Source organism: Carassius gibelio, chromosome B17 (genome assembly GCF_023724105.1).
Source record: "Carassius gibelio isolate Cgi1373 ecotype wild population from Czech Republic chromosome B17, carGib1.2-hapl.c, whole genome shotgun sequence".
In the NCBI taxonomy this organism is placed as follows: domain Eukaryota; kingdom Metazoa; phylum Chordata; class Actinopteri; order Cypriniformes; family Cyprinidae; genus Carassius; species Carassius gibelio.
The window spans coordinates 20074135-20093519 of NC_068412.1; the positions used below are offsets into that span (position 1 = coordinate 20074135).

General features: G+C 35.8%; 1 protein-coding gene across 7 annotated transcripts in view; it reads left to right on the plus strand.

Moving 5' to 3' along the window:
- Positions 1 to 19385, plus strand: part of ank3a (ankyrin 3a) — an 80087-nt gene that overhangs the window by 30469 nt on the left and 30233 nt on the right. For 4 of the 7 annotated variants that reach the window (XM_052580241.1, XM_052580242.1, XM_052580243.1 and 1 more), the window contains exons 17-28: positions 734 to 832; positions 2896 to 3093; positions 3188 to 3286; positions 3399 to 3497; positions 3591 to 3689; positions 4021 to 4116; positions 4722 to 4794; positions 5133 to 5171; positions 9093 to 9216; positions 14368 to 14470; positions 16614 to 16658; positions 16927 to 17036. In XM_052580241.1, coding sequence (XP_052436201.1) covers positions 734 to 832; positions 2896 to 3093; positions 3188 to 3286; positions 3399 to 3497; positions 3591 to 3689; positions 4021 to 4116; positions 4722 to 4794; positions 5133 to 5171; positions 9093 to 9216; positions 14368 to 14470; positions 16614 to 16658; positions 16927 to 17036 — 1184 coding nt within the window. The remainder of the gene's footprint in view (positions 1 to 733; positions 833 to 2895; positions 3094 to 3187; positions 3287 to 3398; positions 3498 to 3590; positions 3690 to 4020; positions 4117 to 4721; positions 4795 to 5132; positions 5172 to 9092; positions 9217 to 14367; positions 14471 to 16613; positions 16659 to 16926; positions 17037 to 19385) is intronic. The other 3 variants (XM_052580246.1, XM_052580247.1, XM_052580245.1) reach the window with 3 other exon arrangements.

Genomic DNA, 19385 nt, shown 5'->3' on the forward strand with positions numbered 1-19385 from the left:
TAATAATCTATAATTAAAACACAAGACTACAGTCCATCAGTTAATGCCTTGTGAAGTGAAAAGATTCATCTTTGTAAGAAACAAATCCATCAAGGCATCTTTTAACTTAAATTTTAGCTCAAGGTAAAAATATTAATTATTATGAGTTATAGACTCATATTTTGTCCAGAAAAGGGTCTAAAGTTAAAAAAATTTAATGATGCACTTGTTACTTATAAATACATCGCTTTTTTGCTTTAGACATTAACTGATGGACTGGAGTTGTTTGGATTATTGTGATGTTTTTACCAGCTGTTTGGACTCTCATTCTGACGGCACCCATTCACTCCAGAGGATCAGTTGGTGAGCAAGTAATGATTAATGCTAAAAAACACATCTACATCTTGGATGGTCTAAGGTAAAGTACATTCCATAAAATACATTTTTGGGTGAACTATTCCCTTTAATCTGTGTTAAGCAAAGGCACACTCATCCTGTGAAAGTGTTTTTTCATGTCATACTATGTGTGAACTCATGCTGCTATCTTAATTTGGTTTGCTGGAATTTCTTCCTTCTAACTTTGACATGGTGTGTTTGTGTGTATTTATGTGTGTGTGTGTGTGTGTGTTTACACCTCCCTTGTGCACACTCATGTACTGTATGTGCTGGCATACATGCATGCGTCCTGTGTTTGTGTATGTGTGTGTGCATGCTGGTGTTTGTTATCGTGCTTGGGTCTGTGTGTATATTATAGACTGGGTTAACACCGCTGCATGTGGCTGCTCACTATGATAATCAGAGAGTGGCTCTGTTACTGCTGGACCAGGGAGCATCTCCTCATTCTGCTGCGAAGGTACACACACACCGAGGCTGGGTTGCTGGATTAACCCTTTCGTGCTGTTTGCCATTGAAATCTAGAGTGGCTATTATTGACCTTACAAGATCACATCTCAAGGGGCACAATGTGTGTTTGTGATTTGTTGCCATGTACAGATCACATCTGTGGAGGAAGTCTTAGACTAAAAAGTTGATGTTAAATTGCAAGATATCTGATAAACTCTAAGTAAATTAAACTACATGAACTCAAAATGGCACACAACAGCACAGAAGAGTTGTTAAACAGGCTGTATTCTAACACTGAGCTCTGCAAAAACTTTTTTAATCATTATTTTTAGGGCTGGTAAGCGATTAAAATTTTTAATCGAATTAATTACATTTTGTGGTGATTAATTAATCTAATTAATCGCACATCAAATATGGAGAAATTACTCTGAAAAGATCATTTAAAGTCATTGTTGTGCAAAGCATCAAATAGAGATTACAGAAAGTAGGTCCAGCAAGAAATATTTTGTCTGATAACATTTATTACATATACTCTTTTCGACCATGTGAGTTAATGATGACAGAATTGTCATTTTTTGGTTAGGTGAACTATAACTTTAATAATTTATTTTCTTAATTTTATTATTATTGCTATGAAAATATTAAATTATTTCTTTAATGAAATGATACTCTAAATAATATAATAAACTGCCAGCAGGTGGTGGTAATGTCTTAATGATTAAGTCATCGAGTCATTTATTCATTCATTTGATTCACATTGATTAAATGGTGATTCATTCAGGAGTGAAGTAAAGAGTTCTTTATGAATGGTTCATTTAATCATTAGGCTTGTTGATGTTGATCCACCAAATAGTTCAAAACGTGGATTAAGAAATGAAATGCCCCTTTGATTGCTCGGAGATGAACAGTTCTGCTTTGTCTTTATCTTCTAGTTGGCAAAATTTAGCAAAACAGACAGCACTGTGTCTAAAATAACACAATATTAACTTCTTAATGAACTGTTGTATAAGATGAGTAACTTATCACATTTGGACTTGTGTGATATTGCACTTGGCCTACAAGCTCGTGTAATATTTCTTAACTATGAGACACATTTTCAAACGGGCATTTTGCACCATATCTTGAATTTAAGGGATATTCTCTAGGCTCCATCAGCAGTAGGTTGTTGACTATGAAATGGTAGATGATCCACATAGGTCTGGGGTGGGAGAAGTGCATTAAATGCGTTAATAATTTTGATGCATTATTTTTCTCCATAATTAATTAATCTAATTAACGCGTTAAATTACCAGCCCTAATTATTTTTAATTGTTGTCCAGTAAATTAATAAAAACCCATTATTTCTACATCATTTTAACTGAGTAACAACATTTTTAAAGAATGTGTCTCGTATAAAGTATGCTTTTCTTACCTATTTTCAAACAGTTTTTATTCTTTTTTTTTTTTTTAAAGCAAGCCCCACTTCATTTTGTTTGGAGTTCATAAATGGACAAAAATAAATGGGAAAAATTTCATTGGGGGAAAAAAAGATATTTCAATGTTTTTGCATTTGTTTGCAAAAGTTTTCATTTTTTTAAAATTATAATTAGTTTTTTGTTATTCTCTTTTTTTCAGTGATTTTGCCTTTAATTTAGATTAGGCTAGTGTTCGGCAAATGTAAAAGGACTGTAATACTATTATTCCTGCAATCTCATCTTTTTTTCCATCATCATGTCCTTATAGTGACTGCATCCTTGATTAATGTTTAAAAAAAAACACTAAATTGATCTTGTGTTAGCAGTTTTAGATATTTTTATTGAAAACAAGACTACAATAAGGATTAAGTATATGATTTTGCAATTCCAAAATTCACAGCTTGCATTTTCCCAGAGTTATCCAGAGTAGTATTAACATAGTCATCATGGTAACAGGCTAGGGATTTGAGGGGAGTGAAGTGCTTGGTTCCTTCTGACAATCTCTGTTTTGCTAAATTTGAGAAATGCTGATTGGTTTGTGTACTCGAGTCAAAAGAAAAAGAAGAAAAGGTTATTGCATGCCTGCATAGTATAGTAGTTTGTCTCTCATTCTCTCTAGAATGGCTACACACCTCTCCATATCGCAGCTAAGAAGAATCAGTTGGAGATTGGGACAACGTTGCTGGAATATGGGGCGGAGTGTAACACAGTGACCCGTCAGGGCATCAGCCCCCTCCACCTCGCTGCACAGGAGGGCAGTGTGGACCTCGTGTCCCTGCTGCTCACCAAACAGGCTAATGTTAATATGGGCAATAAGGTGAACATACTTACACATGCATATTACACATACACACAGCACACGGTTGAGAATAAGTATTAGTTTGTCTCACGGTGTGTGTTTGTTAAAACAGAGCGGTCTCACACCGCTGCACCTGGCTGCACAGGACGACAGGTCAGGAGTTGTTGAAGTGCTGTTGAACAATGGAGCAGAAATTGATGCCCAAACCAAGGTCAGGGTCCAGGTTTTATGGTATTTCCATAGATTAAAAGATTCATTGAGGACTATACTGCGTATCTGTATCAGTGTCTGATATTCTCTTCTTTGTCATATTCTCCTAATAGAGTGGATACACTCCGTTGCATGTGGCTTGCCACTATGGCAACATGAAGATGGCCGACTTCCTGTTAGAGAATCAGGCCAAGCCTAATGCCAAAACAAAGGTATATCTGTTTGTAACTTGTCAAAATATATTTAGAGATATGACCTTGTTTTGCATGTAAACTGACTCTCTTTCTTTGTCTTTCTGCGCATAGAATGGTTATACACCTCTACACCAAGCAGCACAGCAAGGCCACACCCACATCATTAATATGCTGCTTCAATATGGAGCTTCGCCCAATGAGCTCACAGGGGTGAGTACTGAGGCATGCTGGGAATATCTGCTTCACTCAGCAAGCTGTCAACCTTGATCAGCAGTGAACTGTATACACACATACACACATACACTACTGTTCAAAAGTTTGGGGTGAGTATGCTTCTTTTTTTTTAAGAATTAATACTTTTCTTAAACTAGGATGCATTAAATTAATTAAAAGTCACAGTAAAGGCATTTACAGTAGTGTACCTTTAATATAAACACAAATCTCACTCTCTTATGCTTATCATACCTACATTTAAAAATGCTTCATATAAAATGGCTCATATACAGATAGTAAGTCTTTGTTTTGTGTTTGTGTGTGGCAGAATGGTAACACAGCTCTCTCCATCGCTCGACGACTGGGGTACATCTCTGTAGTGGACATGCTGAGAGGAGTTACAGATGAAAACCTCACTGCCACGGTAACATATTCAAACTGCGCCACCATCTGCATCCGGACTTAGTTCCATCAATATCCTCTACCCTCAATGTCCACAATTACCATATAAAGTAATACCATGCAATTTGTATTTTTTGCTATTTGCATTCATAGCCACATCATGCTAATCACTTCTGAGCAAAGAATTTAATTCTTACATTATTTCATAACTTCATTTAAAATTTTCATTTTTGAATATACTATGTTTCAAGCTTTTTTGAATATTTATTCATTTTCATTTAGTCATTCAGTTTTTTTTCTATTCTATAAAACTTTCTAAATTACTGAGCATCTAAAATGATTGATTTTATTTTTTATTTATTTGAATAAAATAGTATAACCTTTTATATTAATGTTATAATATACTTTTAATAATATTATAATATAATTTAACATTCAGCACTAACATAATAGTAATTATCAGCTTATCGATATTAAGCCAGAATTTTTACAACTGTATTATGTTATTGACTTTAAAAACAAGTGGTATTATGTCATATTATGAATATAATTATCAATTGTTTGCTATTTATTTTCATGGAATTAGGAGTATCTCTAATATTTTGCATATTTTCCATTTTTGACCAGCCTGTAACTGAGAAACACAAGATCAATGTCCCGGAGACCATGAATGAGTTCCTCGACATGTCTGATGATGAAGGTAAAACTGACTAGCTGCTGATCTAAACACACACACAGAGTTTCACTCTTTCTTGGTGAACTATTTTGGTTTATACTGATGAAAAGAACTTTTTACTCTGCTGTGACCAGAGTCAGTGAGGCAGTTGTTAAAATATTATTTATTTTTTATATTCTAATAGATATTTTGACAGCTGTCCACTAGCTTGCACCATGATCAAGGGGCTAACACTATCTGCCTTCATTATTCTGTATGTGTGTGTGTGAGAGAGAGAGTGAGAGAGAGAGAGAGAGAGAGAGAGAGAGGGAGAGAGAGAGCATGTACATTTAACCTATTGCTGTGTACTGTATGTTTGACAGCTGTGAAAGATCATGAAGCTCTGGCTGATGGGGAAGAAGGTACACGCTTCTGCAGTTCTGTTTTCTTCCTCCCCTCTAAAATCATCCCTCGCTTCATGCACACACTTGCTCAGTTTAGATGCATTCCTCTCGCCTGGCTTTGCATTGCGCTGTGTGTGTTTTGTCTGTATGCACACAGCCAGAGTGTGATTGCTGTGATTTCCTGTCTAAGCCAACTTGACTCTCACACACAGTTTTTTTTGTTCATATTTATAAAAACATATTTACAAATGCTCACACATAGAAACACATTAACAGATGCCCACAAAAGCTTGTATGTGACTCATACAGTTGCCAGGGATAGAGTGAAGCTGGTGTCAGGAGGAGAAGAAAACACTCCACGTGTTGACTATGATGCCAAAATCTCTCTCTTGTCTCCTGGTGCAACATTAAAATATTCATGAGCTTGATGTCCCTCATTGCATTCCTCTCTATGGTTACTTGGAGGGATGAGGGTATACGATTACCGTGTGTCAGCAGATACACTCATAATGGCACAGGTGACACTGACTTGGCCCACAGGTGTCACCCCTCTACCTGAGAGCGAAAGAGACATGCAAAATGGAGAGCGATAGAGAGATAGTCTTGGAATATGACTAAACAGTAAAATGCTGAAGACTAGTGTTGAAACTGCTGTCTTAGCAGTGCTGAGAGGTAAAGTGTGCATTAGTGCATGTGTGTGTGTGTATTAACAGCAGACGCCTATAATAAATCCATAGGTTATCCTGGAAGTTATCTGTGTAATCCCATTAAGCTGTGCATGTACTGTAGGTCTAATGTCGGTCAGAAGCAATGAACACTGCACCTTTGATCCCCGATCTGATTTTGTAACTCATACACTTGTTAGTTGTCATATTATGGTGAAGTCTACTAACATTTGTTTTCATATTGCGCTAATTATATATGCTATACCCTAAATGTAGTCCTTCCTTGCAGAAACGTTTTGCATGTCTAGATTTTAATTAAATTAAATTAGATTTTTTAAATGTACAGTTTTCTTAGATTTTATAAACAGTGTTATTTTAGTATTATGTATAATACTTTTAAAAATAATTTTGATTAATATTTTATATGAATCTTTTATTTAGAATTTGTTATATATATATATATATATATATATATATATATATATATATATAAATATTTTTATGTAATTTTAGGGAAATAATTGTTAATTTATTAGCTTTTGTTGTTTTAAAAGTCCTTATATAATTTTATTGTCATAAATATAACATTTATATTGACCATAGAAATTTTACAATTGATTTATTTTACCTTTATTTTATTTAGTTTTTTTTTTTCAATGATGTATTAAAATAGTTTTTTCGTAATTATTCCAGGTCTGGAAATTACACTTAAAATTTTGGGGCTGTGGGAACCCTGTATTTAATCCTTTTTATTGATCTGTTTTCATTATTTTAGCATTTTATCACAATGTAGTCAGTTTAATATCTTAATGGTGATATTTCATGTGCTAAATATCAAAGCCTGATACATCCTACAAACGTGCAAGAGCACAGTGCCTAGCTCAGCAAATTCCACACAGCTTCTTTACAGTTATGTAAAGTTCTTTATACTTTGTAATGAGTTTTGTGGATGTTCTGTAGTGACTCTGAGTGTCAGTGTCTGAGGAGACCTTGACATTAGCTGATAAAAGACAACATTTATTAGATATAAATCCATTAGATGAATAGATTAGATATAATGTAAAGCATAACATGATTCAGATACTGTAAGAGTATTTCAAACATAGAAGAAAGTGATTCACACGGGTCAGTTATCAACAGGTTTCTTTGTATTTGTGATTTGTATTTTGACCCTCTAAAATACAGCCAAACCAGAACACGCAGGCTATATTGGAAAAGTGCTTGCAGTGACTCCCTTCATTCTCTTGAGAGAACTACTGTATGTTGACAGTACTTGGCGTCTTATTACCACCTTACACTTGCTGCTAGACCTGCAAAATCTTTAGCAGCACACACACACACACACACACTGGTGCTGCTCTGTTTCTGCGCGCGCGCGAGGTTGGATTGGAAAGAGAGCAGAGCTCCCCTGACATATGAGAGTGCAGCTTTGGTAGATCCTCCTTCACTTGACCCAGGGTGCTTTGTGATTTAACTTTTACCTGGCGAATGAACGGATGTGAATCTCGCTTATCCAGTGATACGAGAGTTCTGGTCTGCTCGGGACGACCGACTCTCACATGAGCACCCCGAGTCATCTTCATCAGTCTTTTTCTCGAAGGATACAGCTAGGCTTCACCTGCGAGCTGAACAAATAATCGGAGGAACACGCTAATAACGGACATATTTGTGTCGGAGTGGGATATGGCAGTGCTTTTATGTGAGTGTTGATAGGACTGTGGCTTTGTCAGAATACTGCGGTGTTTTGGGGCTCTGCTGCATACGGCGCTCACCGGCTGGACGCTGATCGGATTTATTATTTAAATGTAGGCTACACTTTTGAAACTCAGAATGGCGTCAAATACAGTGTCTTCTGTTTTTGACAGGGTGATCTATTAGTCTTTGGCATGAATATTCGTTGTCAAGTCGTTAATTTGGTACCGGAGTGTATTAGCGAGCCGGTTTGGGAAACGGAGGAGTTCAGTAGCGGGAGGGGAGGGGCTGCAGCACGGAGAGAGAGGATCAGCAAAAGTCGCGTTTATGAGAGATAGGAAAAAGATGTTGGCTGTGTCTCAAAACCGTCACAGCTGAATACCTAGACGTCATTTTATGCAACATAGGCGAGTTCTTAATCTTCGAAGCCTATGGAGCTGTCTACCTAGACGGCATTATATGTCTACGATAACGGCTAGGTGGATAGCTAACGTTGCTTTCTAGAAGTGCTTTATCGTAAAACCGTTTAGGTACAACTGAAATAGCTGGAGAAAACAACTGAACTGTTTTGCTAGTTTAAACAAGTAGTCACATCTTAAAAAGTGCCCCAAAAAACATTTTTGACCCTGGACCACAAAACCAATTTTTTGATATTGAGATAAAGTCTATAGGCTACATCACCTGAATAGCTGAATAAATACGATTTCCATTGATGTATGGTTTGTTAGGGTAGGAAAATATTTGAATGAGATACAACTATTTGAATTATCTGGAACATGCAAAAAAAATAAATAATAATAATAAAATTTTTGAGAAAATCACATTTAAGGTTATCCAAGTTCTTAGTAATGCATATTACTAATCAAAAATTAAGTTTTGATATATTTACACGAGGAAATTTACAAAATATCTTCATGGAACATGTCCTGTGCTACTTATGACTGGTTTTGTGATCCAGGGTCGCATTTAACTAGTCAACAGATTAGCAGTCCATCTTGGGTGGCTTTTAACTGTTTGTTTGTTATAATTTGACAATAAAATCAGATACAGGGAGCCATATTTGTGAAAGTGTTATTTGAAAACCTAATTTATGAAATGAATTATTAATCAACTTAATTTATCAAATTAATTAAGTATATATATATATATATATATATATATATATATATATATATATATATATATATATATATATATGCGGTGAGAGATGCAGTGGTGTCTGATGCAGCAGAACGTTTCTGTTATTAACGGTGGGACATAAAAACACCCAGGTGTTACGTGAACGTGACATTGATTAATAATCTAGAAGCTGTGATCTGGATGGTGCGTGACACAAAAAGACTGTGTGGTCCGGTTGGTTCACCCCACAAGAGATGAGCTACAAATTATTACCATTGTGTGTTTGGGACTTAACCTCTAATTGCTCTAGCAGCACTGTCTTGGCCTTAAGTGTACTGTAAGTCGCTTTGGGTTTTATTTAATTAGAGCAACGTGGGGGGAAATAATTGCTGCAGCTGCCGATAGGTCACCTTATCAGTTCACCTTCAAGTGAGCTCACCTTCAGCCTGTCTCATCCCTGCAGGTGAAGATGCAATGACCGGCGAGACTGAGAAGTATCTTCGACCACAGGACCTGAGGGAGTTGGGGGATGACTCCCTGCCCCAGGAGGGGTACATGGGTTTCAGTATTGGAGGCCGCTCTGCCAGGTAATTTACATTTTATGATGCTTGCTTGTTTGTGATGCTGTTTGTACCTTATGCTGGTTCTCTATGAGTAGCAAATATAAATGGAGTTGCAAGTTATTATGGAGCAAGCGGATCGCTTTTTGGAGGTGTTAGATGGATGATCATTTGGATAGGTTTAGGTTGTGGTGTTCAGCTGGTCTTCTCTTAAAGTGTTATTACTGTCTTTGTGTAATGTGTATTGGCTTTTAGTCTGCATAAATACAAATGCTTCAAAAGAGAAGGATGGTAGAAAACAGATGAGGAATGAGGGATAATTAAATCGCGGTCAGATTCATTGTGTATTCAGTGCTGTCGGTCTTCATATCCTCTTGTTTACTGGAAATAAATACTGGGATTTTAGTTCACAAATTCAACTCACCAAGTGTCATTCAAGTTAACGTGTGCATGACCACACAACATGTGGTTTTAGTTGAGTGATGAAACTATGAGAAATTGTTATGCAAATAATAACAGAAAAGCACCTGTTGTACTTTTAGTGCAGACATTAATATTTTGCAGTGTTTAATATTTAAAGAGGTTAAATCATGCAACTATGCCACTTAAGCCAAAACTTATGTTCTACAGTTGCACAACTACAAGAACATTGAAATGTTTTAAAGTAACAAAACAGTACTAAGTTGATGTTGAAACTGAGATTTTAATACAGTGCACAACATGAAAAATTTATAATATTATTGTAGATATAGACTTTGTAAAAAGTTTTATGACTGTAAATTTATCACTGAGGAAATACATTGCTGAGGAAATACATCAACTTTGCGCTGTGGTTTGCCAGATCGGCTTTCACCATGGATGAAGCGGAGTCCAGCCCGGGTTCGTCACATGTGGTTGCCGCGAGCCCAACAGACGCTCATAGTGGTCGTTATGACCAAATTGAGTTCATGACACCTTATTGTGCTTAATAACTCATCATGCACATCCTGTTCTGCATTTTCTCATTCATACATGTTAATTTATACATCAATAACTAATAGTAGTACTGTGAAATGTAGATTTGTATTTACATACTGCAAAATCAACAATATAGCAAAACCTCTAACGATAGACCCTTTATACTGTCATCACAATACAGATCATCGTAAAGCCCAGCCCTATTGGACAAACTGCGTTGTTGCATCTCCTAAGTTGGTTTGGTATTTATTAGTGCTGTCAAGCGATTAATCGCATATCCATAATAAAAGTTTCCGTTTACACAATAAACTGTATGTATATCTATTATGTATTTATAAACACACACACAAACACACATTAACATACACATTAGGGGTGTGAATCGGTACTGGTCTCACAATTCAATGCGATTATGATTATTATGTGATTATCAACAATTCGATTTAGTTCGATATCACGCTGCATCACAATTATATAAAATTTATTTTGTGCATTTTTATTAAATTATATAAGCAGCCTACTTTTTAAAATAATTATGTAATAATTAATTCTTGTTAAGAATTAAACGTAAATATAGCTTCAAATCCTACAAGCAAATATAAAGTAATAAGGGGGGGAAAGACAATAAAAAGTGATAAACAAAAAGCTCTTTCAGTATCAAGGAGGGCTTAGGTTTCGGAAGTATACAAATAATCAGTTATGGTTAACAAAAACTTTTATTTTGGATGTGATTAATCGTCTGACAGCACTAGTATTTACATAGATATCTGATTTAAAAAATCCAAATGACCAAGTGTAAATACCTTGGATGGTCAATTACAGGCTTAATGTATTGTTAATATATCATAATCAAATGGATCTTTACATTCATACCGAACATGATGTCCTTTTAAGTACTATCATCCAAATATGTCATATGTCAAATCTAATGCTGTGAAACAATTAATTGCATCCAAAATAAAAGTTTTTGTTTACATAATATATGTACATATACTGTGTATATTTATTATGTATTTGTATATAAATATACACACACAGTATATATTTAGAAAATATTTACATGTATATACATTTATAGTTTGATATTTTACAATACAAATATAGTTATAATATATATATAAATATATGTAATATAGAAAAATAATATATTTTTCTTAAATATTTATTTACATGCATGTGTTTTTATTTATATATACATATTAAATATACACAGTATACACACACATATTATGTAAACAAAAACTTTTATTTTGGATGCGATTAATCGCAATTAATTGTTTGACAGCACTAATCAAATCTGATCAGGCTTCATTATGTGGCACAATGGAGCCTGATTTGCTCTTGTTGTACAGGACAATGAGGTCTGATTGGCTAGCTTTTATGTGCCAATGGTTATGGCGTTCGAGGACAGGGAATAAATGACTTACAACAATTACATCATCACTGGGAAGGGAATGCTGAGTGACAAAGTCTGGAAAGTGCGTGACTCTGTTTGTGTGAAGGTGTGATCTGATGGATGCAGACCTTCATTCTCTTATCATTTCAGAACTCTAGTGTAGCTCAAAGAGAAGAATTAGCTTTATGGTTTGCTGCATTTGGATATTGACACTGCGGTTTGCTTGCACAAGAGAAATTAAATAGTCAAATGTGAGTCAAATTAACTGTGTAGATTATTGGTATAATTACGTCATTTGCAAAATTCTCAGTATCCCAGCTGCTTACCCAAGGTAAGACACACTGCTTCATGTCTGAAAATAAGTTTAAATTTTTCATAGAGAAATATTTTTGCTATTTGAATTGTTTCTGTAGAAATTTAGATGATCTCATGGATGATATTCTACCGTACAGAGCCTCATATTTTCTGCCTCTTTGTTTTGATAACATCAGCCTGGCATTGTTTGCTCTTACATAGGACTTCTAATGTCGATTTGTTTTTACCAAACTCATACCCAGTCCTGTCTAGGAGCACAACACATGCTGTGGCAGAGCCTCAGTGCCATGCTCAACTCTCACTGCTTCTGCCACGTCCAGTACATTTTACTCTCTCTTCTCTTTCTTGGCTTCTCTCACTCTCTCTAGCCCCAGGATAAGGTAAGAGTGATGTCTTCCTCTCTGCCTTTCCCTCTCTGTGCCTTTCGCCTTCTCTCTCCGTAGCTGTCGTTTCTGTCTCTGCCCCTTTCCATATGTACTACAACTCCCATCATCCCTCGCTCCACTCTGTCATCTGGCGCAGTGCGTTTCTGTGGAGTCTCATCCCTTTCATACACTGAGGCCTGAGCTCCTCGGCCAGATAGAACAAATCCATGCATCTCAACTGGAGTTTTGGTCTCTGCACTTCTGTTGCGTTGACATTTTATTTGTTCTATTTGGCTCCGAAGCTGAACACGCTTCTTATCGATCACACAAAGGTCATCGAACCTTCTTGAAGGCAGCTTATAAATACAAAAGATGTGAGGAGTTTTTTAAACAACAGGAAAAGTGGGCAGAAGTTGTGTGTTGTGAAATATTGTGGTTTTAGATGTTATTGGTGTCTTAAATGTTAATGATTAATGTGCTAACTAGTATGTTTTTGGTTGCTTTGTCAGTTTTTGTTTAGTGTGGCATGGATTGTGTTCATATATGTTGTGTTTTGCTGTTGTTTCAGTTGTGTGGTGCTCTATGTAACATCCAGGGACAAAAGCTTCAAGCATATGATTAGAATATAGCTTAGCCTGTAAGAGAACAAATATTCCTCTTAATTTGTTGTTTGCAGTTTCACATGCAAGCAAATGCACACACACAGAGCCATGATACAGCCTTGCTGGCTCTGTTCATAGTGAGATCACTAGAGCGAAGTGCATCACATATAAGTAGAATGAGGAAAAAGAGATAAGTTAATGCAGAGGAGGGAAATAAGAAGAATGTGTACTGCAGTGAAGGGTGAGTCGGCTGCTAATGCTACAGAACCATAAAAACAATGCAGATCAGGACGAATGAAGCTGAAGTGCAAGAAGATGAGAGGAAGAAATGTAAAGAGAGTTGTAAACTCATTTGTCCAAAAACTAGCTCACAAACCGACACTTTCTTTCATAAACACACTCTCGTGTGCAGTTCTGCTGTGGGCGCCTTCAGTACTGTACCTTTAAATCCTGCTGATTGCTGCAGAATTTTCAATCTCTCATACACACACCGTGCAACCAACCCAAGACTGCTGTCCTGCAGAGATCCAGGCGTTTCTAAGAGCACTGCAGAAGGGTTCACACACTCACACAGTCGTAAAAATACTTATTTAAAGTGTCAGTTAATTAGTGGTGCTTGCTATTACTGTTCCTCGTGGATTAGGGGTTTTTCAAAACCAGTCACAGTAAGTGTTAAACCTTGGCAAATAGCAAAACCTGAAACTGTTTGTGATAATGTCATAAATGATATATCAAATTGTATGATTGTGCGTTTGCTATTACTTTTCAAAGAGTTAACCACCACAAATCAATCCATTAAAACACATTTAGAACTACTTAGAAAATGAAATAGAGATAACAAAAAATGGAGTTAAATGTAACTAGCACTAGTTTACAAAAAAGTAAAACTTCTGTTCGTTTAGATGTTCACTATAGTTCAAATTTCTATAGTTTCGGGTCAGTAATATTAAAAAATAAAAAATATACTACTAGTAAATTACAAAATAATAAATTAAATTAAAATATTAAAACAGAAAGCAGGTAATTTAAATTTCACAATATTATTGTTTTGTTGTACTTTTGTTAAAATTAATGCTGCCTTGGTGAGTAAGAAAGTTCTTTCAAAAACACTAAAACAATCTTACAGACTCCAATAAAGCATTAATTAGGCATTCATATTGTCTGTATAAGTACTAATAAACAGCTAATATGCTAGTTATAGATATGCTAATAGTCAAGTTTTTAATAGTAAAAATTGGTCTGTAAAATAAAGTTTTACCATTGTATGATTAAATCATTTAAATGTTATTTTTATAGTAATGTTGCCCATACAACATCTCTTCCATTTTCTTTGTACTTCCTCCTCTCCGTCCATCAGATATCCCCTTCTCTCTTCTCTCCTCTTCTCTGAAGGGTTTGATTTTGTTCTCCCTGGATGTTGCATGTTGTAATCTTTGTGTTTTTGTGTTTATGTTTGTTCGTCCCTTTTTGTGCGTCTTTCGCTTTGTGTTTGTGTGTGTCTGCTTGTGCGTGTGCACATGTGTGAACCTCTTACACACTCCAGTCTGCGCTCCTTCAGCTCAGACAGGTCCAACACTCTGAACAGAAGCTCCTTCGCTCGGGACAGCATGATGATTGAAGAGATGCTGGCGCCCACCAAAGACACGGTAAGAACACCCACTCTGTGGTTTTCACTGTCTTGTTTTCATTCAACACTGTAGCCGCTTTTCCACCATCGGGCCAAACCGTTTTTGTACTTTACTGTTTTGGCAGGCCCATATGGTACAGATATGGTTTCATTTTCCACTGTGGAGCTGATAACAAAGCTTGTAATACAAATGCATCAGTCGTTGCCTTGGTAACACAAGTGTTTACAGATGGTTTGAGATGTAAATAGGAGCTGCCTTATGGAGAATGATCAGATATTTCTGTTTACTTCGCTCAAATAGCGCGCTTTGCCAGCTTAAGAGAGGAACTTGCAGCCAGACAACAAACAAGTGACCAATCCCGAGTGGTGACATCTCTGCCCTCATTCTACCAATTCAGTTCAGCACTGTTAGCCAACCATACTGAGGATTTTGGGTTGAGAACTGTTTGTAATCTTGCCATGCTGAACCAAGGTCAAGTGGAAATATAACTGTAACCATTCCTTACGATTCTTAGAACAGTTCGCAGTAAAGGTGGAAAAGCGGCTGTGTTTACTCTGCATCATACTTCCTGAAAGCACAAACACTACCGTGTTGTTACAAACCCTAGTTAGTTTCCTTCATAGGCAGCATTGTAAGGCATTATAGGTTTAAAACCTGTTTAGAAACCAAGACAAATTATGCTGCTTTTATAGTTTTAATTTTAAGGTGGCTTATCCTTATTAATGATGGCAATCCCAGAATGCATGAAAATAAATTATATTTATAAATATTTTGAATTGGCTTTTATTTTATTTTTTTAATACATTTTTAGTTTTTGTTGTGCTTTTATTTTATACGTTTTTTAATATTTCTATATATTTGTTTTAAATGTTTCTATAATTTTAAGTATTCCGTCTTGTTTTCAACGTAGTTGTTTTATTTAAGTTTAGTTACGATTTCTTCTTGTATTTCTATATTTTTCCATATTTCAAATAACTTATTTTAGCAGTTTTACTTAACAACAACACTTTACTCAACTGTTTATAATTTATTATAAATATACTTAATTTTTTCAGTAGTATTCATTTCTGCCATATGAGGATTACATTGACAGTCACCTCTGATTGTAATATAAAAACATGCATTTCCTGTAATGCTGCTTTGAAATGGTATGCATTGAGAAAGGCGATATGTGAATTGAATTTCATACTGAAATTGTATTTTTTTCACAGATATTATGTGTTTTGTGTGTGCGCCACTTTACCGTTATATGAAATATCATACTTTTTCTGCTTCACAACTGACTGATCAGCACTGGAAATATATAGATAGATAGATAGATAGATAGATAGATAGATAGATAGATAGATAGATAGATAGATAGATAGATAGATAGATAGATAATATTCATTGTCTGGCATTCTTCCTACAGTTGCACAAAGTCCAGTCAGGACTTTCCACAGCAGAGTAAAATGTCTTGGAATATTTGTTTTGCTTCCCATGGGGTTTATGAAAGTCTGGTCCCCTTCCACGCAGTCACAAACAAACTCTTCTGTTCTGTCCTTTGTCACATTCTCATTTCCAAATGTGCTTTTAAATAAACTCTTAGACTTGAGACTTTCGGTCTGAGTTTATTTAAAGGCACTTTTAAAAATCGAAAATGCTTAACCTCGATTTGTCCTCAAACAGTTGGATGGACACTGGGAAAAAGGACGAAGAGAGAGAGAATGATGGAGAGTAAGACTTGGACTCTGCCAGGCTTTTCCATTTTGTGTTTTCCTGTTCAGAGTTCTGTTGCTCTTTCCAGTATTCAGGCTAGACTCCTGAAATTGTTAAATTCTTAAAGAAAACAAAGATGTAGTTACTAGTCCACCGATTTTATCCGATTCAATTTTTAATTGTTTTCATTTAGCATGTGTATCAAGCATGAAAGCCATTCATCTGAACTAAAAATAACTGTTATGAGGTCAGTATTGCGTCTAGAGTGAAGTATATAACCGTGTTCCTTGTTTATGGGAACATAGAAAGAGAGAAAGTGCAGTACTGCATATTAAAGTGCTTTTTGGGCTTCATTCAAGTGTTGAGTTAAGGTTTGATCAGGTAAACAGGTCACTATGTTTTGAACAACATGATAGAAACACTTCACATTATACCTATTTTCTCTCTCTTTGCCTGGCTTCAGGGTGTATTTAAAGATATTTCCTACATGGTGGACCATCAGAATAAGGTACAGGTTGTGATTGTGTTAGATCATCTCTCTCCATCTTTTCATTATACAAAAATCCAAAAACTAGTTTCTTTTATCATTTATTTGCTCATCTGTATTTGTATGTTATAGTCTGTTTAGAAATACAATTTCCACCTCCATCTGCAGTGCTTATTTTGTTGTCTTTAACTCATTGTTTTTCCTGCTTTTTATTTTCATTGTCGAGTTTCCTGTTTGAAGCCATATATATGTATATATGTGTGTGTTTTATATATTGATGTGTTTACAGCATCTCGCAGTGACTCGTGATTACAACAGCGAGTGTATGCGGCGGTACAGTTGGACCCCTGATACAGTGGACCACTCACATAACACTGTCTGCAGTCCTGTGCATTCTGGGTAAGAATATGTTTTTGTGTTTAGGTTGTTTAACATTAAGTATGCAAACACATTGGTAACCAAAAGATTAGTATATTTTGATTATATATTCACTGTAATTCAAAAGTTGAGGTTGGTGCTCCTTAATATTCTTGTGAAAACATTGATACATTTATTTAGCATACTTAATGAATAAAACATAGAAAATAACTTATATTTGAAATATAAATATTTTGTAACATTTGTAAATATCTTAACTACAAACCCGATTCCAAAAAGGTTGGGACACTGTACAAATAGTGAGTAAAAAAGGAATGGAATAATTAACAAATCTCATAAATAGAATATACATTATATATCAAATGTTGAAAATAAGACATTTTGAAATGTCATGCCAAATATTGGCTCATTTTGGATTTCTTGAGAGCTACACATTCCAAAAAAGTTGGGACAGGTTAAAATAAGAGATGAAAAGTTAAATGTACATATAAGGAACAGCTGGAGGACCAATTTGCAACTTATTAGGTCAATTGGCAACATGATTGGGCATAAAAAGAGCCTCTCAGAGTGGCAGTGTCTCTCAGAAGTCAAGATGGGCAGAGGATCACCAATTCCCCCAATGATCTTCGTGCCATGCATCACATACAGGATGCTACTGTAATGGAAATCGGCTCAGGAATGGGCTCAGGAATACTTCCAGAAAACATTTTCTGGAATACTTCCAGAAAACAATGAAACTAATCATTGTTACTTCCAGAAACTACAGCTAAAATATCTAAAACTGGGACGCCATGTCATTCGGACTAAAGAGGACAAGGACAACCAAAGTTGTTTTCAGCACTCAGTTCAGAAGCCTACATCTCTGATGGTATGGGGTTGCATGAGTACGTGTGGCATGGGCAGCTTACACATCTGGAAAGGCACCATCGATGCTGAAATGTATATCCAAATTCTAGAACAACATATTCTCCCATCCAGACGTCGTCTCTTTCATGGAAGACCTTGCATTTTCCAACATGACAATGCCAGACCACATACTGCATCAATTACAACATCATGGCTGCGTAGAAGATGGATCTGCGTACTGAAATGGCCAGCCTGCAGTCCAGATCTTTCACTCATAGAAAACATTTGGCGTATGATAAAGAGGAAGATGCGACAAAGAAGGCCTAAGACAGTTGAGCAACTAGAAGCCTGTATTAGATAAGAATGGGTCAACATTCCTATTCCTAAACTTGAGCAACTTCTCTCCTCAGTCCCCAGACGTTTGCAGACTGTTATAAAAAGAAGAGGGCATGCCACACAGTGGTAAACATGGCCTTGTCCCAACTTTTTTGAGATGTGTTGATGCCAACTTATTTTTCCCTTAAAATTATACATTTTCTCAGTTTAAACATTTGATATGTCATGTATGTTGTATTCTGAAAATATTGACATTTGAAACTTCCACATTATTGCATTTTGTTTTTATTCACATCACAATTTGTACAGTGTCCCAACTTTTTTGGAATCAGGTTTGTATTACTTTTAATCAATAAAATACATCCTTGCTGAATTAAAATATTCATTACTTAAAAAAAAACCTTGCTGACCCCAAACTGTTGAATAGCAGTGCTCAGTCCTCTTTATTTTACATAATTGACCTATTGGTAAACCCCGCCCCTGTTAGTTACTGTTGCAAACTTGGACAAACAAACAGAGTTGCTTACTGTCTTACAATGACAGCTGTCAGTGTGAAAACCTTGTCCCTATATCTTTTTGATACATTTTGGACACAGAAGGACTACCATTCAAGTGGAACTTAAATATGTCATGGAGGGATATATAAATTTTTTTAAATAAATATTGTGGGTATTAATTTTTGAAGTGAGGGTTTACAGATCACAATAAAAGCAGGAGAAGCCTCATGTTATGTTTGTCATCATCGCAGATAACAACTCTCCGAATCAGCACTGTTCATGTATCGCAGGGTACGGTTTTGTCTTCATTGGGATTGGGGATGAATGCTTTGAGACATTTAGCTCCATTAGGTTTGGATTTAGGAAATAAAATAAAATAAATTGCCTATCCTCTCAGGATACCTGGATTTAATGTTACAAGTTAGTCTCGCGTAGCCAGACGTCTGAAGGCCTGGTGTCCAAGGCAGCTTTCATTGGCCAAGGCCTGCCCATGAGGCCGTTTGACCAACATGTCAAACAACCAATCACAGTTTGTTTCATTTCAGCATCACAATATCAGACCAGTGTGTAAAACTCTCTTAAGTATTTTAAAGATTCTCTGCCGCGTAATAAATATTGCACATACTTTTGAAAATCCAGAATTTAGCTGATCCTGAAAAGCGCTCATTGTTACAGTTGTAGACATGATGGC